This window comes from Colletes gigas, unplaced genomic scaffold (genome assembly GCF_013123115.1).
Source record: "Colletes gigas isolate AHSC1104 unplaced genomic scaffold, ASM1312311v1 Colletes_gigas_Sc00001, whole genome shotgun sequence".
In the NCBI taxonomy this organism is placed as follows: domain Eukaryota; kingdom Metazoa; phylum Arthropoda; class Insecta; order Hymenoptera; family Colletidae; genus Colletes; species Colletes gigas.
Window position 1 is genome coordinate 9511987 of NW_025106630.1, and position 22217 is coordinate 9534203.

Genomic DNA, 22217 nt, shown 5'->3' on the forward strand with positions numbered 1-22217 from the left:
CCAGGAAACGCATCGGGAACGAAAGATATACCCGGTTGTTTACGCGATAAAGGGTTCCTCCCGCAAAAATAAAAATTCCGCGGAATCAAAGGATGCGGCGGGAAAGAAACGCAGCGGTGCATTCGAGGACGATAACGCCGACTATCTCGTGGAACGCGACGCGATATCAATTTAGAGCTGATGATTTGTTTCCGCCTACGTAGCCTCTTAGTCATCGAGTCCCCTCGTTGAATATCAAGCGAACGATGAGACGTCTTCGAGACCTATCGCCAAATACTTTTCTCCAGAAGACGTTCCTCGTTTTTCTTTTCATTCAAAATGTATTCTTTCCGGGATACCTTTGTTCAAACAGAAGAATATGATTTCTATAGATTTTAACCGACGTAGAAAGATCGACGATCGCTTGGATCCATTTCTAGAGGAAATTTTATTTCTCCTTGTTCGATGATCGTATACAATAATCGCGTTTGAAAGTGTCAATGGCAGCTTCCGTGCGATCGTACAAGATTACGAGCGAGTTCGGTTCCCATACATACCGAGATGTTCAACGATCGAGGCAAGACCGTCGCGCAGAAATTGTTATTCGCGAGATAATTCGATGCACGCCGTTTGCAATTCCACGTAAGACGCGGTAGGTCGTTAAATTCTCGTCACGCGGCAGCATCTTACTCACGCGATTAGTCATCGTTATCGATGTATGCCGATTACGATCCATTAACGTTTCCCACCGCGGAGCTGGGTCGCGAAAAACGCCCAACCGCGTCGATCGCGTAATCGCTAGCAGCGGCTCGAAAATCGCACGCCTCGCGACAATCGGCTCTCACGCGTTGCAAGTTACAAGGGCACTTTACAAGAGGTAAAGTCAACGATAAGAGCGGCGTGCCGATTACGCAAACCGATCAAACGTGTTCGCGTCGTCGCCTTACAAGCACGAACGAGGAAAATTTTGTGTAAAATCGAGCATCGCGTATATATTTTAAAAGGGAAGCCTCAATCGGCCCACAAAGCCACCTCCTCTTCCAAAACATATGCTTCACACTCACAAAATTATTAATACGGTTTGTAAATTTATTTTACAGTACTGCAGCCTTTCTGTTTAATTTTACGTTCAACAATTTGATATAATTCGGATTTGTTTGCAAAATTTAATAATTTAAAATACGCTTCAGACCTACAATTTACCCTTGAATATAGAATAATGCGATTTACATTAGGAATACTATAAAACAACAAATTGAATTATAATTGTATTAAACCGATGACCAATATAATTTGAAAAAACATATGTTGCTTTTTTTCTATGATTTCGCAACGTTCATTTTTCTCGAAAAAGATCCTGTTTCTTGCAATTCATGCGATTACGCGGTTTTCAGTCGACAGCGTGCGTTTTTTCCTCCTGTTTATCTGAAACGATTCGCGGAAAATTTCCGAGCGTTACCTAATTTTTCCACGTACGAAGGCTTATAAATTAAACAAATACAAACGAGCACGCGCGCATGTATTTCCTTACGACGCATTTTGCCAACAGAAGGAAGTCTATCCGCAAACAAACGACCAGTTGTTCACAGACGTTATGATGTCACCGACGATACCATTCGCCCCTGTTTCGAAACGTTAGTCGTATCGATAAGACGACGCGCGACTGAAAATTTCAAACGAAACGTATCTGGAGCAGAGTTTAAGAAATCGACCACTTCTTAAGATTCTAAACTCGTCTCTTTACTAGGGAAATAATATCGTGAGGCATCTGTAACTCCTACTATCCTCGTCCAATCTGGATGAAATTTTGTTTACTTGCTCTTTATGGTCAGATGAAAAGCTTTAGAGCCTATAGAAAGACTATATAATGTAGTCTATAAATAAATACGAGTACAAAAGTATTTTGTTTCTCTAGTTTTTCACGGTTAAGAGTGCAAAGGATAATTTAGGTTGGAGGAGGTCAAGCGTCCAACATGGCGTCGATCGACGAAACGAAACGACGAGCAAAACGATATCGGTGTCCGGGCAATTTTCCGTCGATGTTTTTCGCGGCAATTACGCGCTCGCGATCGAGTTGCAATCCCGTTTGCCCGGCGCATGCAAAAGCGAATGGAAATTCGCAAAAATGGTCGTGTAGAATCCGCGCGAAGGATGGATCGATCATGGTCGCTGGGACAGGTTATCCTCGAAGAGGGGAGAGACTGGGGACGAGCCTTGATTCTGAGGCCAACCTGACGTCATCGTCCCTTGTATCCGCGAGGTTATCGCTCAGAGTTGGCCTCGCCAGACCCCCAACTTGAACGTAAACCACCCTGCCCGAGGTTACTCGATCTTTTCCAGCCGCGTTTGCAAAGTTCAACACACACGGTGACGCAAACTCTCCGATCGCGATGTCCCCAAAAAAAGACCTTTGTGGTTAATTCGGGGGGAATAAACCGGAGGGCACGACTGTTCAAACTAACAGTTTTTTTTTATATTAAATACATAAATTAATTCTGCATCGTATGTAACGTCTATTCGAATTAAACCTTTTCGCCAGGTTAGTGTTGGGCTTCTTGATAAGACTTCGAAGGTTCGATACAAATCGGCAATTTTTTCATTTTTAAATTATGTTTAGGTTCTCGTAAAAATTGTAAGATGTAACCAGTGATAAATATTGACGTGGCGTTACCTCCTGTACTCGATACCAGAGGGCTACGGCTCTTGACTACCTCGCAAGCTCTCGCAAGCACTCCTCGATCGACTAATATTCCGTTGTCTGAGCAACGGGGTATAAATTTTAGGTAAATTTCAGCTAACAAATTTTCTGGTAAATAAAAATTTGGGCGACCAGCTACTTTTGTCAATGTAATAGTTGCCAAATTTAAATTAAAATTCTTTAATAATAAATCGAAAGATACGAAGTGCAAATGAAGTTTACAGGGAGGGAGCAGAAGTGGTGTTCTGAAAACGGCGATAGAAGGATCGTGTCTGCTCGAACGCGAACAGAACGCTTCGTACGAACGTGACATTCCGGTCACGTTCCACGAACGTGCGTTATCGTCCTCGAAAAATAATAACTGGCTCCTCAAGTCCGCCAGCCGTGCCGTACGAATATCATTCGTTGCAGCATTGTTCGTTAATATCGCTAAGAAACGAACTCCGAGTCCTGGTTAACGACGACCGTGAACCGTGCGAATGCAGGTGCGAGGTTAGCGAGCAAAGTCAGCCGCGTAGTTCCGTCGGGATTCTTCGGCTAGATAACTATCTGTTTCCTTTCTAGCCTCGTTAATAAGCGAGGCTCCTATGTACCATGATTTTATATCAAGATCACCATGAATTAAACCAGAATTAAAATTAAAAATTGAATGAAAACTCGAATCACTTAAACGACGTCGTTAACGATCAGATTCGGGGGGAACAACATTTCTAAGTTGTTGCAATTCAAATGTGCCTTGATCGTTCGAAAACGCGTCTGGGAACGTTTCGTGGATCGTAAAGATCGCCGTTTCGGCAACGGTACTTAAAATCCAGGGAACAATGATCCCCGACTGCGACGATCCGAACGAGAGAAACTCGCAAGAACGCGACAGGTGGAAGCAATAACAGCGTAAGTTGCTACCGAGTGCAATCGTCTTTCCAGTCGCGCGAAAAACGAGCACGCGCTACTCTTGCGTTTAGAACGACCGTTAAACGAGCTTCAGACTCGCAGGGAACTCGCTTTGGAAACGCGAAACTGCACGAAATCGTATGAACGAACTGAAAACGTATCCAGATCTCAATTATTAAATTTTTTCGTAAACTTGAAAACCTCGAAAACGCGAGACCGCGGACGGATAAAATCGGCAGTGCAATTAAAATAACGGCCGGTTAATTGGTCCGATAAGCAGCCCGATTCCAGATACATAAATGCATATTATCTCCGCGATGTTTATTATACGCAACCTCGTTAACTACCCGGGGGAACTTGGAGCACGAAAATAAATAAAAGTAATTTTATTAACGCGAAACTATTACCGAACGATATTTTCTATTTTACGGGTCTGTTCGGGGTATACGAGTTTATGCTTGTAAATCGAGTTAATGGGAATTGCAAACCGAATCGGCGATAAATTCCAAGGGTTGAAACCTAGTGGGTGTACTCGAAGGAACGGAGAGTTGGTCTAGTAAGCGACTCGAACCTAATCCAGACGTAACGCAAGTCTTAATATGCACTTACGTCTACACTGATCGCCCATTCCTTTGGTAATTGCATCGTCGTGTACGAGAAGCAAATAACAAAGATACGTTATGTCAACTTGGAACGTCAACCATTTCTAAAAAACACCATGTGTCTATGTACAGTTACCTGTAGTCGTACACTGCAATGGTGACTTACTATAAATGAAGAAAAGCTTGTTTCTCATGAACACGTATTCGTTGGGATTAATAATTCTATCTGTTGTACGTTGTTTATTATATTGTAGATCTCTATCGATCGTCTAATTAGGTATTATACTAGCCCGGTTAATGTTAATAAAAAACTGCTTCACGAATAGAAGTTAATCATGGTGTAATAAAAAGAAGACATTTTGATAAAAATAAATGGAGGAAAAATTCATAAGAAACATTCTCCATTATAGTGTACGAATACGAGTGGAAGTGTAACAGTATATAATTAATGAGAAAAATGCCAACGAGAAAAACCCCACAACTTTGTTTCCAGGCTGAAAATTAATGAAACTGCTGGTAGAACGTGTCCGTGGTTAATTAACAGCGTTAGAGACGAAAGATCGCGAGAGATCGGCGCGCGGCGTTCGAAAGAAGAAAGGAATATGTATAAAGTTGGAGCAGCGTCTCCGGAGCCCCCCGGGCGTTTCAGAATCACACACATATGACGCAAACGAGATGGAGGCCTCGTCTCTGTCCTCGACTGGCTCGATCCAACCGGATATGGAACAGACTCCCAGGGGTTAAGAGGCATTAATGGAGTAACAGGACCACTAATGATTCATTAGCTAGTGCCAGGATCACCGCGGTTAACCGACCGTTGTAATTCGTGTGGACATCGGAGGAGGACGCGACTTCAAAAGCATTTAACTCGTTGAGCTCAATGAACTTTTAGGGTAAGCAAATAGGGTGATATAATTGCTTCTCCTCGTTTACGTCTTTTATATCCCCCTCGTCGTGTTTTGCCAACCAACTCTGAAACTCGTTCTCGAGTCCTCCGGGAGGCTCTCTTCTTCGACGATCGCCTCCCCCCCCCCCAGAGGCCGCAAGAATTTTATACGAATATAAAAATATGCGAAAGTTATCGTTCGACGCCACGACCAAAGAAAGAAATCTTTTCGCGCGCTTTTTCTTCCTATAAATTGTCATATTTGAAATTGAAAGTGTGGCTGTATTTTACGTTCATCCAGTGGACATCGAGCGTCTGTTTTACACATACGTATCGTTTGTAATCTCTACAAGCGTATCTGTTTAATATTCGCCGCGGCAAGGTTGGTACAAAATGTTTTTAGTATACGTGTTACGTAACCGACAATTGCGGACAAAGGAAACGCTGTTCCGACTACTTCTGTAGTCGGTGTTAATTTCATTTACTGTTAATTAAAAGCGCGGAACAAGTATAGCGGATAATCGTTAGACACCGGTGCGTGCTCAGAATTCTATGTTTGTTTTGTGGAAAGTGTGGTTCGAGAGATTTATAGCTTTGTTTATAAGGAAGTATAGTTCTCTCTTTTAGCGGAATGGGTTTGATAAGAAGTAGTTTATAAACCTGCCAGGCCACGGTTGGTTCTTTATATCGGTGAATTATTGCTCCGTCGCCTTTTTGTTCGGGAATAAGAGGTCTAGAAAAGGGACGGTATCGGTGGAACTGAATTCGCGAATGAAAAACCGTTTCGCCGTTCCCGAAGATTTATCGGGCGACGTTGATTAAAATTACTCTTTTATTTCTTCTTTGTTAATGGGTTGGATAACGCCCTGTTGGTTCGCGGGACTCGCTTTTAACAACGAACACCGAACCAGTTGACCCACAAATGGCAAATTCGACCTTGTTCGGACCTGTCTTCTCGGTCAGTCTTCCTGCTTCAAAGGAGGTTTCAGGGTCTTGACACCTGACACTCGACCGAGAACGAAGGAAGGCTTTGTGCGCGCGTCGTTATACCCGCTTTTCAACGCGATTACATCTCTTTACGATCAGGCCTGTTCCTTATCGTTTTACAAATCCGAATCGATGACTCTTCTAAATTTTATTCGAAATATCCCTTCCACGAGACTGCTCCTTGCCTTGGATGGCCCGGTAGAAAAAGAAACGACGAGCTTCCACCGAGAACAATGTAGACACTGTCTCTCTGCATTGTTCGGTGAAAGCAAACGAACCTTTCGTGACGAAATTTCGAAGTGCGAAGACTTTCTCGTCTGCTTTTTGCCCTACAGTTTCTGTTCTCACCCTTGCACCGTTTTAATTAAACGGTGAAAAGACGGGAAAATAGAAGAGTATTTCTGGAAATACTCGTCTTCTAAAAGCGATATAAAAATATATTGTCGAGAAAACAGGGAACAACCATACTGATATTTTCGTCACTAAATAAATGAGAATGTCTCTACAGTCGAACAAAATCCAAGATGGCGGATCACCATCGACAGCTTCTCGCCTCTTTTATCGAGCGAAATGAAAATACTGCCGATCCACGGTGTCGATCGTCTCGGGTCTCCCGTTTGTTACATTGTCGTCTCGCTAGGCGTCCCGTTGAAATCGATATTCGTTATTTTCTACGGGGTCCAGCTCGGCGAAGAAGGCATCGTGAAAACCGGTTTAATTTCGCGCCGATTAATTGCCGTGTGTGCGTGCAGTCCACCGAGAGTAGCCGGCTTTAGGCGGACGATTATTCTCCGACGAGCGTCTCCCGGTCGGTTGTGTAAGAAGGAAAAAAAAGAAGAAAATGCTAAGAAGGGTCTCCGAAGAGGGACACGGGATGAGAAGGGGTATACGAAGCTCTGGGAAAGATGCATTCACACGGATCTCGTTTCTGACGACCTCCTTCGCGTTCCTTCCGACTGGAAAATATATGTGCATCTTTTACACGGAACGAAATCTCTCTGCCGCCGCGGCTTATCCGAGCAAACGATTCGAAGCTGACGCGACCATTGTCCGGGAAAAGAAAAATATCCCACCGGTGACCGACGCGACGTTTTCCAGAATTTTGTGACGATTTTTTAAAAAAATACGGACGCTCTTGTTGCCAGCTTCGTACGAGAGGGCCGTAAATTGTGCTCGATCGCGGCTATAATTATCTGCGTTCGTTATTTATTTCCGCCGTATATTTGTTTTTCGATAATTTTGATCGCTGGAATGCCTATCGTTGCAGATAATTATTGCTCGCAGGGAAACGTAACAACTATGCTAACTCCGATACACGGGCTGCGCGAAACCGTCTCCTATAACCGATAATTATGCACGGCTGGCGCGGAAAATTGTTGCTTTTTTATTCCAGCCGAAGACAGATCTGCAAGCATAGTTCGCGAAGAGTATCGAACAGTAAACGTTCCGACCTGTTTTTCTACGTCCTGGATACGCAACGGAGATACGACTGGAAACTGCCTAAATCAGTCTATGCTAATGCAATGTTATGAGAATATAAAACGTTGCGAAACGAAATAGTTCCCAACGCGTTCGAGATCAATGACGCGGCATGTGGGTCAGAACGGAACTACAAAAATATTAACAGCTATTGGGAATAGTCTTGCAACGATACGTCCGCGTGGAATGTGTTAAAAGAAACAGTAAAAGACGGGAACAGATTTATCAATTCCGAAGCGTGGTTGTTAACGTCACATAAATTACACACTCGCGCAATAGATCATCCGGACGATCTAGTTTAGACGTGTAAACAGTCGGTGTGAAAAACTGGTGTATTTTTCAAAGGTGCTCCGAATCAATTATGGGCATTTAAGTCTTCGTTGCGTAATCGAACGGGGTACCTCTCCGAAAAAAAAAAATAATTCCATGATAAATGAGAAACGTCCAAGGAGACGAAAACTATGATCCAGCTTAAAAAACCAACCGAACTGGCAGAGAACCTATTAAATAAATTTATCCAAATGCAATCGAGACTACGAGGGAAGGATTTCACGCGTTCTTTCGTAAGCAGTTTGGGTCGGCCATCGATTACTCGTTGCACGGAAACCGGAAACGAAATCTTCGGCGCGAGCGCGCGGAAAGAGTCCCCTGTCATTAGCTGGGAGAACCTTTCGAAGCTGCAATTAGCTTTGACCGCGTCCCTGCGCCGCTGTTCGCTCTTTCTCTCTCCTCTTGTTTCGCATAAACTACCTCCGTTTTCACGTTTGTACAGATTTTATGCGAACGGGTTTTCAAATAATACACCCACCGTCCCGCTTCGCGATAAGGAAACAAATTAACCTGTGACGACGGTTTCCGCGCTCGCCAGCAGAGGGCCACGCTCGACTCGTCTTTCTCACAACCTCTATCGACTATTCATCTACTATTCATCCATACACGTCGATCTTCTATACTGACCAGTACCGGTGGATGTTATTTACTATAGGAGATAATTAGTTATCCTCGATAGTTAATAGGTAACGATTTAATTAGTCTTCGTACGATTTCCTTTCGTGGCACTTTTCTATGCAAAGAAATTAAATGTTCCTAGTATAAGGGCGACGGACATTTCTCTAATATTATCAACATGGTAGTATTCTCTTCCAGTGGAAAGAGTTTTTTGCGGAGAGTTCTGGTAAAAGTGTCTGGAGAATTTCTCTCGAACCTGTGGAAGGGTTCGGTCGTTTGGCTGACCAGCAGAGAGAAGAGCCCGAAGGAAGATCGAGAGAAAGGTGAAGAACGAAAGGCTGAGGAGACCAGACGATAGGTCGATGAACCCGTCCAACGAGGGCCTCGAGGCCCTCTGGATCCTTTTCTTCTTCGTGTTTCTTCTCGACGAAATGTTGCACGACGAGCATCTCTCGGTGCCAGAGACGGGCAGAATTTTATTACGACGAAATATGACGAACAAAAACACGCGTATCGATTTACCACCGCGACATTTTTGCTCCCTTCGTGTTGAAAGCGTCGACCGTCTCGTTACAAAATTTGTACAATTTTATTCGACCTGCAACGAAGTGCCCGTCTCTGGCGGCAAATGAAAGCTACGATTATTCGATTCGAGAGGAACGAAGGCGAATTCGCCGATCTCGAGGCAAACTATTCGCCGGATAGACTTGCCTTTTCAGTACGATTTCCACGGATGTGAGCGAACGCAACGGTTGTCGGACGATTGCACGGCAGAAATTCTTATTGGCGAGCAACAGTTACGCGCGTTAACCCTAGGAACAGCGTTCCCCGAACTGTATTCCGCACGACACGACCAAGAATTCCTCGAAAAATTCTAATATAAGAATTATATTATATGATATAATTGAACGATCCTCAAGAAGTCTAAAACTATCCTTATTAATTATTTCTATTTTGTTTTGCCTCGCGTATTTTTACCATTATTAAATTATTATTAATTGTGGGCATATCAGTTCTAGCTTATTATCATTACTATCCATTTAATAACGGTAAAGATCCTTTGGTACAAAGAGAAGTAATACGCGAGGGAAAACAAAATAGAAATAATTAATGCACGATACGATGCAAGGATAGTTTTAATCGTGAGATTGTTTCCAACCCCTGTGTAAGGGTTGCAGGAGGAAATACTGTTGAACGATCGAGTGTCTTTGTCGCAGTGTATCGCAGCTCGCAGAGATCGTGTTACATCGAGAGGCATAGGTAACTCGGTGGTCGGGCAAAACGGAGCACGCCGATTTCTCCGGTCGTAACTTTCAATGTCGCGGGTGAACGGGCTTCGCGAGGTTCGGTTGCTCGTAACAGAAACGGATATCCGGGGGGATCGTGCGGCAGTCGGTCTCGCGAAATCCTAGATTCCCGATTTCACCGACCACGAATGTTGCACTTGCGCTTGCACACGATTCGCGCTTCCTCGTACCGTTGCCTTTCCATTTTACACAGAGGCGTATTTACATTTACGTTTAAGAAACAAACGGCGGATTTGCTCTAAAAATGACGCGGAACCGAATATTCAGAGAATTAACGAATAACAAATTCTGTAAAAATTCTCCGAAGTACACGACTTTTGGGATTTCTATTTATGACTTAAAACTATCGAAGAGTCTTTAAACAATACTGTGTTAGACTACAATTATCATAAATGAATTTTGTAACGATGCATGTATCTACCAAAATGAACTCGACCACTTCTAACAAATTATAATAGTTGTATTGTGTTTGTAAGAGTTATTTTTTAGGAAGCTGATCTTTGATCTTCTCGATCACAAAGAGACGAGCGACGATTCCGCGTTGGAAGGTCGCGATCGATGCGTCAACGTCTGACTGGCCAAGACTATGGCTGCAAATTTATGCACAACTAGCCTTCGACTTTTGTTTCCGCGATGCTTCGGAAGGCGGATCGCGAAAGGTCATCGACGCTCGATGCAAACCCGACGTAAGAAGCGAAAAATCAAACCGGATCGTGATTCACGCGAGTCCCGATCCCGCATCGTTGCGTAAACTTTTTACCATAGTCGTTTCCAACTATTTCAGCCGATCAGGGTTATCAGAACGGGGCAGTATTTTGGCTACGATTCTAAAACGTCGACGAACAAAACATCTACGAGAACGAAAGCATACGAATACGTAAATTTTGATTCGTTTCGCGTGAATGGTGCTAAAAATATAGAGAAAAATTTGGACTTTTAGTGGTTGTTCGACCATGTTCACAATTTTATGTAACTGTCGTAGAAAGAAACTCGTGGTCTAGTCTAATAATGCTCTAAATCTTAATTATGTAAATTAAGTAGAGAACAAATACGACACAAATTTTCCATTATAATGTGTATTTAATTTTGTTTAAATTTGTTCCTTCAAGGAATTGTCACGAAAGAAAAGTAGATTTGTTTTACGAGTGACCTCGTAATTGTGAAACTTGACATCAAGAATATGTGACGAGTCGGACACGTCATTGTATGGCAAGGGGTTAGCGCCTTATCAGCAATTAGGCTTGATTCAATTGCAAGATAAGAGAACAGAGGCAATGTTTGGACCGATTTTGTCAAAGTTATGGGACCAGGGTAGAGAAACTCTGGTGTGGTGCGTTTGCTCGCGCTTACGAGTTGGAAAAGATTATAGACGATCGATAGTCCGGGGAACGGGAGTCGATCGCGACCCGGGAACCTAATCCCGCGGTATTCCAATTCCGTGACGTAATACCAAGTTTGAGTTCAATCGCCCTTTAATCGAATTGAACGTACTACGATTCGAGCGCGTCGTTGCTCGTTTCTGGGTCGCGAAGTCAGCAACGAGAGAAACGATTCTGTCGATCTATGTCTCTCCGGATCGAAATTGCAACGAAAGAAAGATCGAAACGAGAAAACTCGCGGTCTCCGATCTTGGAAATCAATATTACGCGTCGCGTAAAAAAAGACGGTACTGCAATCGTTTGGATCTCTTCGAGGACGACTGCGATTTAACCCTTTGCGCTCCGACAAATTTCTATCAATAAGAAGGACGGAAAATGTCGATGGAATTTTATGGCGCAACTTCGAAAAATAAAATAATCGTTGAATATTTATTTGCTAAATAAATAAATAAAACTTTAATCGTGTCGTCAAAGGATTAAACAAATAAATACTGCGTTTCTTCAGCGATGCTAATGGACTCGGACCAAATCAAGATGGCGTCCATCGGACTGCGAAGCATTTTCGAGATACAAGAGCGCATTTGGACGATGTTAAATTGAAAAATAGGCGCGTCACAGACACGTTCGCGAATCGTAACGTTCGTACCTTGGTTCGCGCATCGTGGAGGCCTCTGATTGCACTACTGTTAGCTGCCATTCCTCTGTTATTGTTCGGTCAAGTCCGCGAGGACGCGCGTATCCCTTAACGCATCGTTGCATTAACATCGGGCAATGGTAAACGAACCGTGTGTGAAGCCACGTACGAACACGCTCGACGTTAACCCAAGACTGTGGATCGACGGGAATTTATTGTTTGCTCGTCGCATTAAGGCGATGACGTCAGGATTTCTTAATATCCCGATAAAACGGTCGCCGCGCCCTTGTTTGCGGTACGACAACGCTCTACGTCCATAATGCTCCGCGATCCACCGACGCGGAAATTAAAACGTCCATCTTCTTGGAGAATAACCCCTCCAAAGTCTACGATGTTCCAATAAAAAAAAAAGAAATCGAACGAAAAGTTCGTCGGTGTCGATCGAAGAACTTGCTCGTCCGATCGCGCTGGAAACGAACTGCCCGCTATTTTACGTACGTAATCGTATGCTTCTAAATAGACGTTGAAACTGTATTAATTTGGTTCGCAAATCTCGTCGGGTATTTATAAATATCTTCGTTTGTTTTGCGTTGTTACGAGAAACGAAATTGCAGAGGCTCGACGTTCGACCACGCAACGAATCGCGTCCGCGTCGCGTGTGCCTGACACACTAATCCAATTTCCATGCGTGCCATTCGAGTCGGTTTAATCGGCGACGCGATTTCGCGCATCCACGCGTCTCGCCATTAATTGTGCTTGGCTCGCATATCGTTGTTTCGCGGCTCGATTTATCGACCACTCCGTGCATCGCGACTGGGAAACCGATTATTACGAAATCACTGCACTCGAAGTCGTACAGGAAAGTTTCAGCAAAAATGCCCCGTCGTTGATGCGTTAATAACTTCAATTTTCCTTTAACGAGCAACGTGCAAGCGGCCCGCGTGTTTGCGTTTAGATTTAGATTTAGATTATTTGCGTTTCGTATTGTAATATAAATTATAACGTTCGCCAGGGTAGCGCGGCGATCCCACGAGATACGCGAGGACGACTCGAAGCGGAAGCGTTCGGTGCGCGTTCGACCGACACGACGATCGATATATATCGATTCCCCGTGAATCGCGGGAAAATTAATTGCAGTAACGGGTGGCGCGTTGCTCGCCGACACGCTTCGATTACAGGTACGATTCGATGTACGCTAGCCGCGATCGATCTCGATAAGGAAACACGCGGTTCGCCGACCGTGTATGCGAATAGCTTCTTTTTTTCTTCTTCTTCTTTTTCTTTCCTTTGTCCGTCACGTTCCAGCGTCGAACGTTTTTCGCGTTTCACGCAAACCGGAAAACGGGGCCGCGGTTTCTCTACGACCGACTCGTCCTAAACTCGGAAACTTTCGTTCGCGAACCGTTTCTAAATTTCGATGGTCGCTCGTCCACTGCTTCTCAACTTTTAATATTTGTGGCGCTGCTTTGCTGGTCGCGGGAAATCGAGAATGGAAACGAGAGAGTGAATTCATCGGTAAGGTTAAAAATTAGAGCGCTTGCGAGAGGGTTAGCCCTCTGGCGGCGAGCACGAGTGATGACGCCACGATATTCAACCTCAGACGTTGCGCTTTTTTAGTTGACGCGACATTTTTTTACAATCGAGGAGCTACGTCGAAACACTTCCCACGGGAAAAGGTTTTTCCTCGGGAGCGTTTCGCACGAGTTTCGCGCGAACTAAAACCTGGTATCTCAGGATGTCGGCTTCTCACGCAATCTCGCGAGGACGTCGAGGAAAACGAGACACGAGCGACCGGATCTGAACACGGAATCGTTCCCGCGGTCGGGCGACGAGCGCGTTTGCATGACTCGAGGATCTGGGCGTTTAGAATGCTTTTAAAATGCGTTTCTCTTTCAAATTTGACGATATACTTTATGGAAGACGCGCGAAGATGACATAAAATGGAGATCAATGAAGGTTTGAAATTATTTTCTCCTCCCTCAACCCTTAAGTGGATTATTTGGTCATCCGCAAGTTTAAACTAATATCGTGCAATATATGTAAATTGTAATTATTTGAAAATTTATGTAATCCTCCAGTAGTACATTATTTTTGAAATGCTTTAAAGTTGATTGTCCATTTACCAATTTGGTAAAAATCAACATTCAAAGTCCACTTAAAGGTCAACGAATGCGAGTGACAAAAAGTGTTTGCAAAGCAAATACACCAAAGAACGGACATTTTCCTACGTCTCGAGGGAGTTTGAAACCCTTTCGTCCTCGTTGAAGAGACGCTCATGCAAGTCTACCGAGCGTTACGAGTCCTGCGCGCCAGGACGAAATCACGGTTAACGAACGCTTTGTTGTCCTCGTTAAAGGAAACTAAGCGGATAGTGATTCGCGTCTCCGGCGGGCTCAGCGGGTCGGAAATCTTCGATTCCCAGCGAGTTCGTGACCCTGCCAGGGGTGAGCCAAACGCTGGAACTAATTCGGAGGAAAGCGGGATTGCGCACAGGTGCCTGGAACTACCCCAGCCCGATCGAACGAGCGACCAGACCGCGGAAAACTTTCGAACTTTCGTCCAAGTACGACGGAAAGACCCGCCAACCGTGAAAGTCGGATGCCCTACGACGAAACTTTTGCGAAACTCGCCCTCCCGGATCGGAGAACGCGACAAACGTCTCGTCCTTCCCCCGCCATTGCTCTCGAAAGACCGCCTAATTTTCGTACCGATCACCTTCGAGTCGTTACCTCGATCCTCGGTAATTTTAGATTCGTTCGTTAAACCAATATTCTTAATTAAACGTTCAGAAGCGTGCAAACAGTGAAATGATCCCTTCAGCGTATTCCTGAAACGGTGAGTTGCTGTGTAATTATCGAAGAAAAATCACATGGATATTGGATCTTTCAATAATTAATTAATTCTTACGAAATTTTTCTTCGATGTCTCTCGCAGTTCTCGACTTTTTTCAACCGTTCATTCTTTGCGAAAACTTTGACGCAACCCCCCCAAAAAAAATTAAACTTGGCTATTGGGAAGAATTGCACGATAGTAGATAGAATGGAAATTGAAAGGTAAATTACAGTAAACGTGACACTCCTATTGCGCTCTAGTGAAACAGTTCAAATCACAAAAATCTCAGAGGCAAACTGTGATCTAAATTGCTGGAAATGTGATATTTTACGTACCACGGAACAAAATACCATAACGAATTAGACTTAACAAAGTTGGAATAAAAATTCCCGATTGCGAATAAAAAAGGTGTCGGTTTCGTCGTTGTTGATACCTTCGAGGCTTCTCGGAAGAACATGCAAGCGAGAATACACCAAGTTTCGCTGCTCCAAGATATCGAGAAGAACCAACCAATACCTTCTGGGTCTCTAATTAGGAATATTTATTTAACTGGTATCGAGCGAGGAATTATACAAAGTTACAAATTCGAGGCTAAATTATTTGTAAAATTTCGACAGAAATAGTGATCGATTGTACGGGTGATACCGTTTTCAGAATCATTTCTTTCCTACGATGGATGATACCCGAGACAACTAATAGGATCTATCGGTTACGTAAATTTCATCGAAACGACGGACCTGTTCCGGACACCGTAGCGAGAACGAAACGGAACACGGATTCTGGGCATATATCTACGTGAGTTCTTTCGCAGCTTGCGTGCTTGCGTCACGAATCGCGGTGCCCGCGTCCCACGCAACGCCGGTCGACGCTGCTTTCTCCGCGATGCGGGCGGACGTCCAGTCGATGGTGTCGAACGAGGATCCGTTCGATCGTCGTCGATCGCGCCCAGCGAATTGTCGCGCGTAAAGATAGGACGTAGGTGGATACTCACGTTTGCCTGAGGGGGGCCGGGTGGTTTGCGAACGAGCCTCCTCGATATCCAATGTTACGGTTCCGAAAGCAACGCCGAAGATTCAAACGCGACGATGGTGGTGCATGGTGCGAGCTTCGAAACGTCAGCTCCAATTCCAATCGACGCACGGCTTCCGCGCGACGATCTTTCTGGATTCTCTTTCGCTGGATACGCGGCTCGAACCGCGATTTAGGACGAAGGACGACCAGCGAGACGGAGCAGGCGGTTACGTGGCGAGACACCGGACATCGAATCGAACCGACGCGCACGAAGGTCGACGGTGGACTGAGGCTCGGACGCTCGGCGCAGCTCCCACGAACGGTGGAGCCTCGCGTTCGTATTGTACGACGCGACGAGGAGGCGCGCGCGAAGCGCCAAGCACGCCCGGATTCGTGCGCAATTGCGCACAATGCAACGCAGTGCAACACTCGTCCACCTTCTCGCGCAATTAACGCGTCCGTGCGTTTCTCGTTTGCCCATCCTTTTCGTCCTCCTACGTACGCGCCGTGTTCTCGGCTCGTTGCGCGACTGCTCGCTCGACTGTCGCGCTGAACTTGAAAATCCTGTACGGAGAGGACATTCACTGTACCGCGATATATCATAACCAATACGATCTGTTCTCTCATACTCGTGAGAGGCGTTCGAGCATCTTCTTCAATAAATGTGTTTCTTGAAAATATCTCGAGAACTAATCATTTTTTTCCCCCAAGATATCTTAATTATGTTTTACGTAAAATGAACAGTGGAATGGATCTGTGCAATAAAAAATATGCATTTCCACTTAAAGAAAAGATGCAATTCTTAATTGCTCGTGCACCGTTGAATTTAAAAAAAAGTCTTAATCGTTATAGATTGTCAAAAGTATCTGGAGTGGTCAGCAGCAGTCAACAGAGGCCAGTGGAGGCATGTAGATCCACGCACCCGTTTGGTTGTCCAGGTGGCAGGGGAGGTGAACCTCTACGTGGCGCGTCTCCTGGTGGCGGATGGGGTCATCAGCCTTCTCAGGCTGGTAGCTCACCCAAACTCATGGGTTATTTGCCGCGGGTGAGTCCTGCAATCAACGTGGCCCCGTGACCGACGGCTTGGTCCCATGTCACCCCGGGGCCGCGGACGTTGGTGACCAGACGCTTACGGTTCAGTGGAAATGCGGTGGGAGGATTGCCTACCACCGCCAGGGGCTTGAAAAAGCACGGCGCTGCGGGGGACTCTGTGATGGCTCACTATAGAGTTCCCCGTCAGACGACTGAGAATGGTCATCGTGGTGTTTTAACCGGGTAAGAGTCCGTCCGGGGGCACTACCAGTCGGCCCATGAGGATTTCATGAGGTGTCCATGAGGATTTCGGTAATGCATCCTAGCAGACCCTGCCTCAGACGCCGGGATAGTGGAAGGTCGATCGAGTGCTTGCGTGAGAAACGGTCCCTCTGGCGGCGAGTACGGGAATCGACCCCACGGTACAATGCAATGGGAATAAATGTTTACTCGTTCTCTTATAGAAAATCACGGTTTTGCAAAAGTCCAACCGAGTGAGCATTTTTAACAGTTTTTCACTAGAGATTACGAACCATTTTGACCATTTCCGGTAGTTCTGGTATTAAACTATAAACAAGATAAAACATACGTTGAAATGAAAATAAGCCGAGTAACGACAAAATGTTTAGTTTACTTAAACAAGAAATGAAAATAATGCAAGGGAACGATCAAACGATGGAGAAAGCTATTAGAAAAATCCTTACGCTCGACGATCCTTTCGATCGTGGTTACGTTTGTCCGAATGAACATCGCTGACACGCGAAGGAATCTCCGCGCGATACGTTAATAGAAACAACGGTAATAACAAGAAAGCGAAAAGAAATTTCCGTGGAAAGGTATCGTGACGCGCAGTAATTTTTGCTTAAAAACCAGGAATAACGATAGCCGGTGTTGCACTAGCGCGAGAAGCATTTGCATACATCGGAAAGCTTGGACGGAACGGATAATGGCCGGAACGTAAATGCACGCATCGGGTTCGTTACCCTTGCGTCGAACTGGCTAGTTGTGTACAGCTACTCGCCAAACAGCTAATTAACCGTCCTGAATGGACTTTCGTTTACGATCGATTTTATTTCTATCGCGTGGTACAATGTACAACATCGATCGCTGGTGAAAAAAATTTGACAAAAAATTACTAAACGTTCGTGTGTTTCGTACAAATTACGTCCTTACGTAGTGTTCGTATCGAAGAGTTTCATCCGTAATTATATGGCATTAAAAATATTTTCATTAGGAATCTTCCAAGTACATAAAAAAGTATATGTATATAAATAGTTATAAATAGTTTCACGAAATTAAGGAAGGAAATAATGACGAAGAACTCGACACAAAAGCATGGTGGTTACACTCTTAAATACAATTGTTGCTATTAACACTCTCGATTGCTGTAAAGAGATGATGGACAAAGATGTACGGCGTTTTTTTATTTTTAATGAAATGTCATCGGGTCCTCCAGTATGCTTCGGTCATAATACATAAATTAGCATTCTTAATTCGCGATAATTAAAGCTATTACTAAAGACATAATCATCGATGTGAACACAATGTTCGACGTCGCCGAATTGCACTCGTCTGTGGTGCACGTCTTGCAATCATCACTTTGGCTGCACGCGTGTTCGTCTGTGCTACAACCTCTAGTCACTTCGTTATTATCTGCAAAATAAAACGAAGACTTTTTAAACACATCGTGGAAGTAGGTAAAACATTTTTCCTTGCGTGTTAATTTAAGAAAAGATCTTAGAGATACCGATTTTTCATTTTCTACGCGTACTTCTACAAACTTTATCAAGCATTATCGATTGTCCATTATATCGACCGAAAGATATAAGAAGCAAGTTAGAAATAAATAAACGAGGAAATTTTTATACCGAAATGCCTAACAATTTCAAGTGTCACGTAACTTTTACTGAAAGGATCATTTACAATAAAGTATAAGTTACCTTTGCTGGTTTGTGAGTAGCAATATACTTTCGTTTCGTCGGCGAATGGATGCATTGGTGACAAACGATCCATCAGGCTTCTACGATTCGTCTGCCGTGCGTAGTAAGCTGCAAATGTAAGCATAGCGGATTAATTCATATTTAAATGTGACAACACTTAATTGAAGATAATAATTATTTAAGCAAATGTTCATTTTCATAAATATATTAATTCAAACGTTAAATTGCTTAAATATGCAACAAGTAAGATTTCATTAAATTGTTTCCTTATTAAAGAAAATAGAGAAAATTCTCTAAAATTTATTTGTAACATTGTTTATAATTTTTATAAATGACAAACATGTCACAAACACCGAAGCACTGCAAAAGGTAACCATCGTTATCAATGAACTGATTTTGAGATAATTGATATGCAATTCTGTTGAAAGGCACACCTCAATTGTACATACATTAATAAAAAATAAAGTTTGCTTGGTTACATGTTCGTACATAAAAGCAATTTTTTTTTAAATTTTTCCCTTAAAAAGCAAATATTACTTAGGCTATTATCGATTAAGGATACTAACGATGCCTGTAAAGTAAATGTCGATCATACACATTTACTTATTAGTATCGATTTACTCGACAGCCTTCGAAACTGTTGATACTAAAACGTGTTTCAAACAAAAGTGAAACGGTTTAGAGTGGGGGGAGTGTAGTCACAGTCCGATACGATTATATGTTTCTCTCAAGTGGACGCGTGAAGGGCATACGAAGGTTAACATTGTTTTCGTAATAAGTACTTCGATTAGCGATACTCGCCATTCCCTGAGCAAATGCGATAAACCACTTCTGGTAAAAAATCATCAATTTAAACGATACCGTCAGCCGTACGTGTACGTGACACAATATCCCCACCAACAGTTCTAAAACTTCGATTCTGAATTCATTTAGTCGAAATTTCTTAAGCTCCCTGCTAGTATGAGGAACAACAAAAGCGAGTGAGTAACTAAAGCGGCTATGCGACAACTCGAAAGACAGCACGTACAAACTGCACTTAGAAAATAATGATATTGCGTTTGTGATAATGTTTTAATACACTTTCATAACCTTACCCTTATTTCTCAAATAACTAGCGGAGACACTCTCTACCATCTTGGATTGTAGAATAGCTGTAGATTCCTCGTCGGGAAGTTTCTCGGTGGTAGATGCCTCGGTGCTAGATGCCTCGACGGGAGGTTTATCGTCGGCAGGTTTCTCGGTGGTAGATGCCTCGACGGGAGGTTTATCGTCGGCAGGTTTCTCGGTGGTAGATGCCTCGACGGGAGGTTTATCGTCGGCAGGTTTCTCGGTGGTAGATGCCTTGGTGCTAGATTCCTCGACGGAACGTTTCTCGGTGGAAGATCCCTCGGTGGTACTTGCCTCGGTGGTACTTGCCTCGGTGGTAGTGTCCTCGGTGGTACTTGTCTCGGTGGTAGTGTCCTCGGTGGTACTTGTCTCGGTGGTAGTGTCCTCGGTGGTACTTGCCTCGGTGGTAGTGTCCTCGGTGGTACTTGCCTCGGTGGTAGTTTCCTCGGTGGTAGTTTCCTCGGTGGTAGTTGCCTCGGTGGTAGTTGCCTCGGTGGTAGTTGTCTCGGTGGTAGCTTCTTCGGTCGTAGGTTTCACAGTGGTAGTCGATGGTTTAACAGCAGGGCACTCCTTACTCATACTGGCATTCACACTCTTGCACGAGTTGTCCGTCGAGGGAACGCATACGTAGCACTTCAACGCACTTCCTAATTCAAAAGCAGATTCGCGTAAAGGGTATAGCCAAATAATGGAGCCAAATGTGCCCCCAGTCCAAATTGAACGTGGAATTAGTCATTCGATAGTTTATCGAAAGAAAACCCTACGTGGCAATTTTTAACTTGAAATCTCGACGATGGGGGTAGTAATAGAGTGATAAAAAAAAAATCATGATTTTGCACAATTATTCCTGTCCTATTGAGTAAAAAAATGTAAAAAAATTCTGAAACATTTCGGGTACCAGGGCACATATTTTGGAAGCTTTTCAGATTTTTTGATTTAACCCAGATAGTAAAATCGCTCAAAATTATTGTTATAGATATTCGAAATCAAAATATTTTTTAAATACTTTCAGAACATTTATACGTAAATATAGATCATTGTTATATAGTTAGCACTTGAAAAGAAAATAATGAATAAAAATAAAAATAGATAAGTTGAAAAGAGAGCTTACGTTCGAGAAACTTGCAGCGGTTTTACAGTCGGAAATGACCGACGATAAAAGTTAATGGAACGAAATACGCGACAGAAATCAATTACGGCAGAATTCGTTTCACTGAGTATTCTTTAAAATTGGTACTTTACCAAATGGAAATGCGACACATCCAATGATGGACAAGACAATCAACGCTCTGTGCATCCTCGACATGTTCGATTCTGTGTTTCGATTGACGTCGATACTGCGACTACTCATACGCAAGTGTTGCGAAGCTTGGAGAAATAGAAATACTCTTTCCGAGCTTATCACGATAAACTTCAAGCTTATCTCAATACAGACCTCCAATCAATACCATCGCCTTGCCGTAAAGCGATTAAAGTATACGCAAAAATTTCCGTTGTTCCCCTTTATCTATTCTTAATTGTTCGCCGTGGCGTAAAATGATTAACGTATACAGAAAAATTTTCGATACCGTACATCCGTTGCTCCCCTTTATCTATCCTCAATCGTTCTTCGTGTTCATCTTCATCCGTTCGCGGGAACCGACCGAAGTATAACGAGAATAATACCTTCGATGATTCAAATTTCATTTTTTCAATTGAAACGCTTACAATCTGTACCGATGAATCAGTATTGCACGTACTCTGTTTGTTACGTGTATCGACTAAACGATGTTCCCGATCGATCAATTATTTAATTCCCGCGGGTTACCGCGATTGATAAACTTTGATGCGCCTCGAACTTGGACCCAAATACAAAATTACACGATACAGATTGAATCGTGACGCTGTGAAGACCGAGAGGGCCAGGTGGTTCTTCGATTCTTAAAACAAGTGTATTACGAGTACCAATAGTTTTATATATTAGTAAAAGAATAATACGTACTGTATGGAACAAATACGTGGCGTGATATTTTTTTTTTAAACTGGATTCTCTATCGCGTCAGTCGCCGTTTTCACAGATTATCATATGCACACGTTGTTGCAAATTATATTCAAGGTTGTAAGGAGTACGCGTTACCGTAACGTATCATGACTTTTTTGTCCGTCCAACCGAGAAAACTACCAGACCGTTATTTCAACGTCGACTCCTCCGTTCATTTCATTCCACTATGAACGCACGATTAGGCGAATCGATCGAGCAGTTACGACAAATCTTTTCTTTACGAAACGTTCGTCATACCATCGCATCGTCGATACAATCTCATAGAAAATTAAAACATAGAAACGATAAAGTACACGATTTACAAATATACTCATACCCGTGATTGGACAAACCTTTTTTACCCGTGTAACGAATAAACACGTTAGATTTGAAATATAAGCTTTTAACGAGATGGCCGACAGATAGACAAATACAAGATCAAGATCAAGTGCAGATAAATGCGAATTTTCTTTTTTAATTATTGC

The 22217-nt window shown here is 43.5% G+C and overlaps 2 protein-coding genes across 5 annotated transcripts in view; both read right to left on the reverse strand.

Moving 5' to 3' along the window:
• Positions 1–15954, reverse strand: part of LOC122395538 — a 29775-nt gene extending 13821 nt beyond the window's left edge. The window contains exon 1 of one of the 2 annotated variants that reach the window (XM_043393198.1): positions 15614–15954. Coding sequence is in view for 1 of the 2 variants with exons in the window: in XM_043393190.1 (XP_043249125.1) it covers positions 11803–11853 (51 nt within the window). In the remaining variant the exon portion in view is untranslated. Of the gene's footprint in view, positions 1–11802; positions 12090–15613 lie in introns of those variants that run through there. The other variant, XM_043393190.1, reaches the window with a different exon arrangement.
• A 2047-nt stretch (positions 15955–18001) lies between these two features.
• On the reverse strand, positions 18002–21106 carry LOC122404852 (mucin-2-like). 3 transcript variants are annotated; one of them, XM_043409153.1, is made up of 5 exons: positions 20955–21106; positions 20142–20359; positions 19988–20036; positions 18606–18722; positions 18002–18306 (listed from the first exon to the last, which is right to left on the reverse strand). In XM_043409153.1, exons 1-5 carry the CDS (start codon positions 21061–21063, stop codon positions 18155–18157), a joined length of 645 nt encoding a protein of 214 aa, XP_043265088.1. In that variant the 5' UTR covers positions 21064–21106; the 3' UTR covers positions 18002–18154. The 3 variants fall into 3 exon arrangements, with proteins under 3 accessions (XP_043265088.1, XP_043265098.1, XP_043265078.1); XM_043409163.1 differs by lacking the exon at positions 19988–20036 and having other exon boundaries at positions 18606–18723; positions 20109–20359; XM_043409143.1 differs by having other exon boundaries at positions 19988–20359.
• Positions 21107–22217: the final 1111 nt, after the last annotated feature.

Coding starts and splice junctions, on each gene's coding strand:
- LOC122404852 (XM_043409143.1), bottom strand. CDS start 21,063: ATGAGTAGTCGCAGTATCGACGTCAATCGAAACACAGAATCGAACATG. Junction 20,360..20,954: donor ATGTGTCGCATTTCCATTTG/GTAAAGTACCAA, acceptor CTTTTGAATTAG/GAAGTGCGTTGAAGTGCTAC. Junction 18,307..18,605: donor CTACTCACAAACCAGCAAAG/GTAACTTATACT, acceptor ATAATAACGAAG/TGACTAGAGGTTGTAGCACA.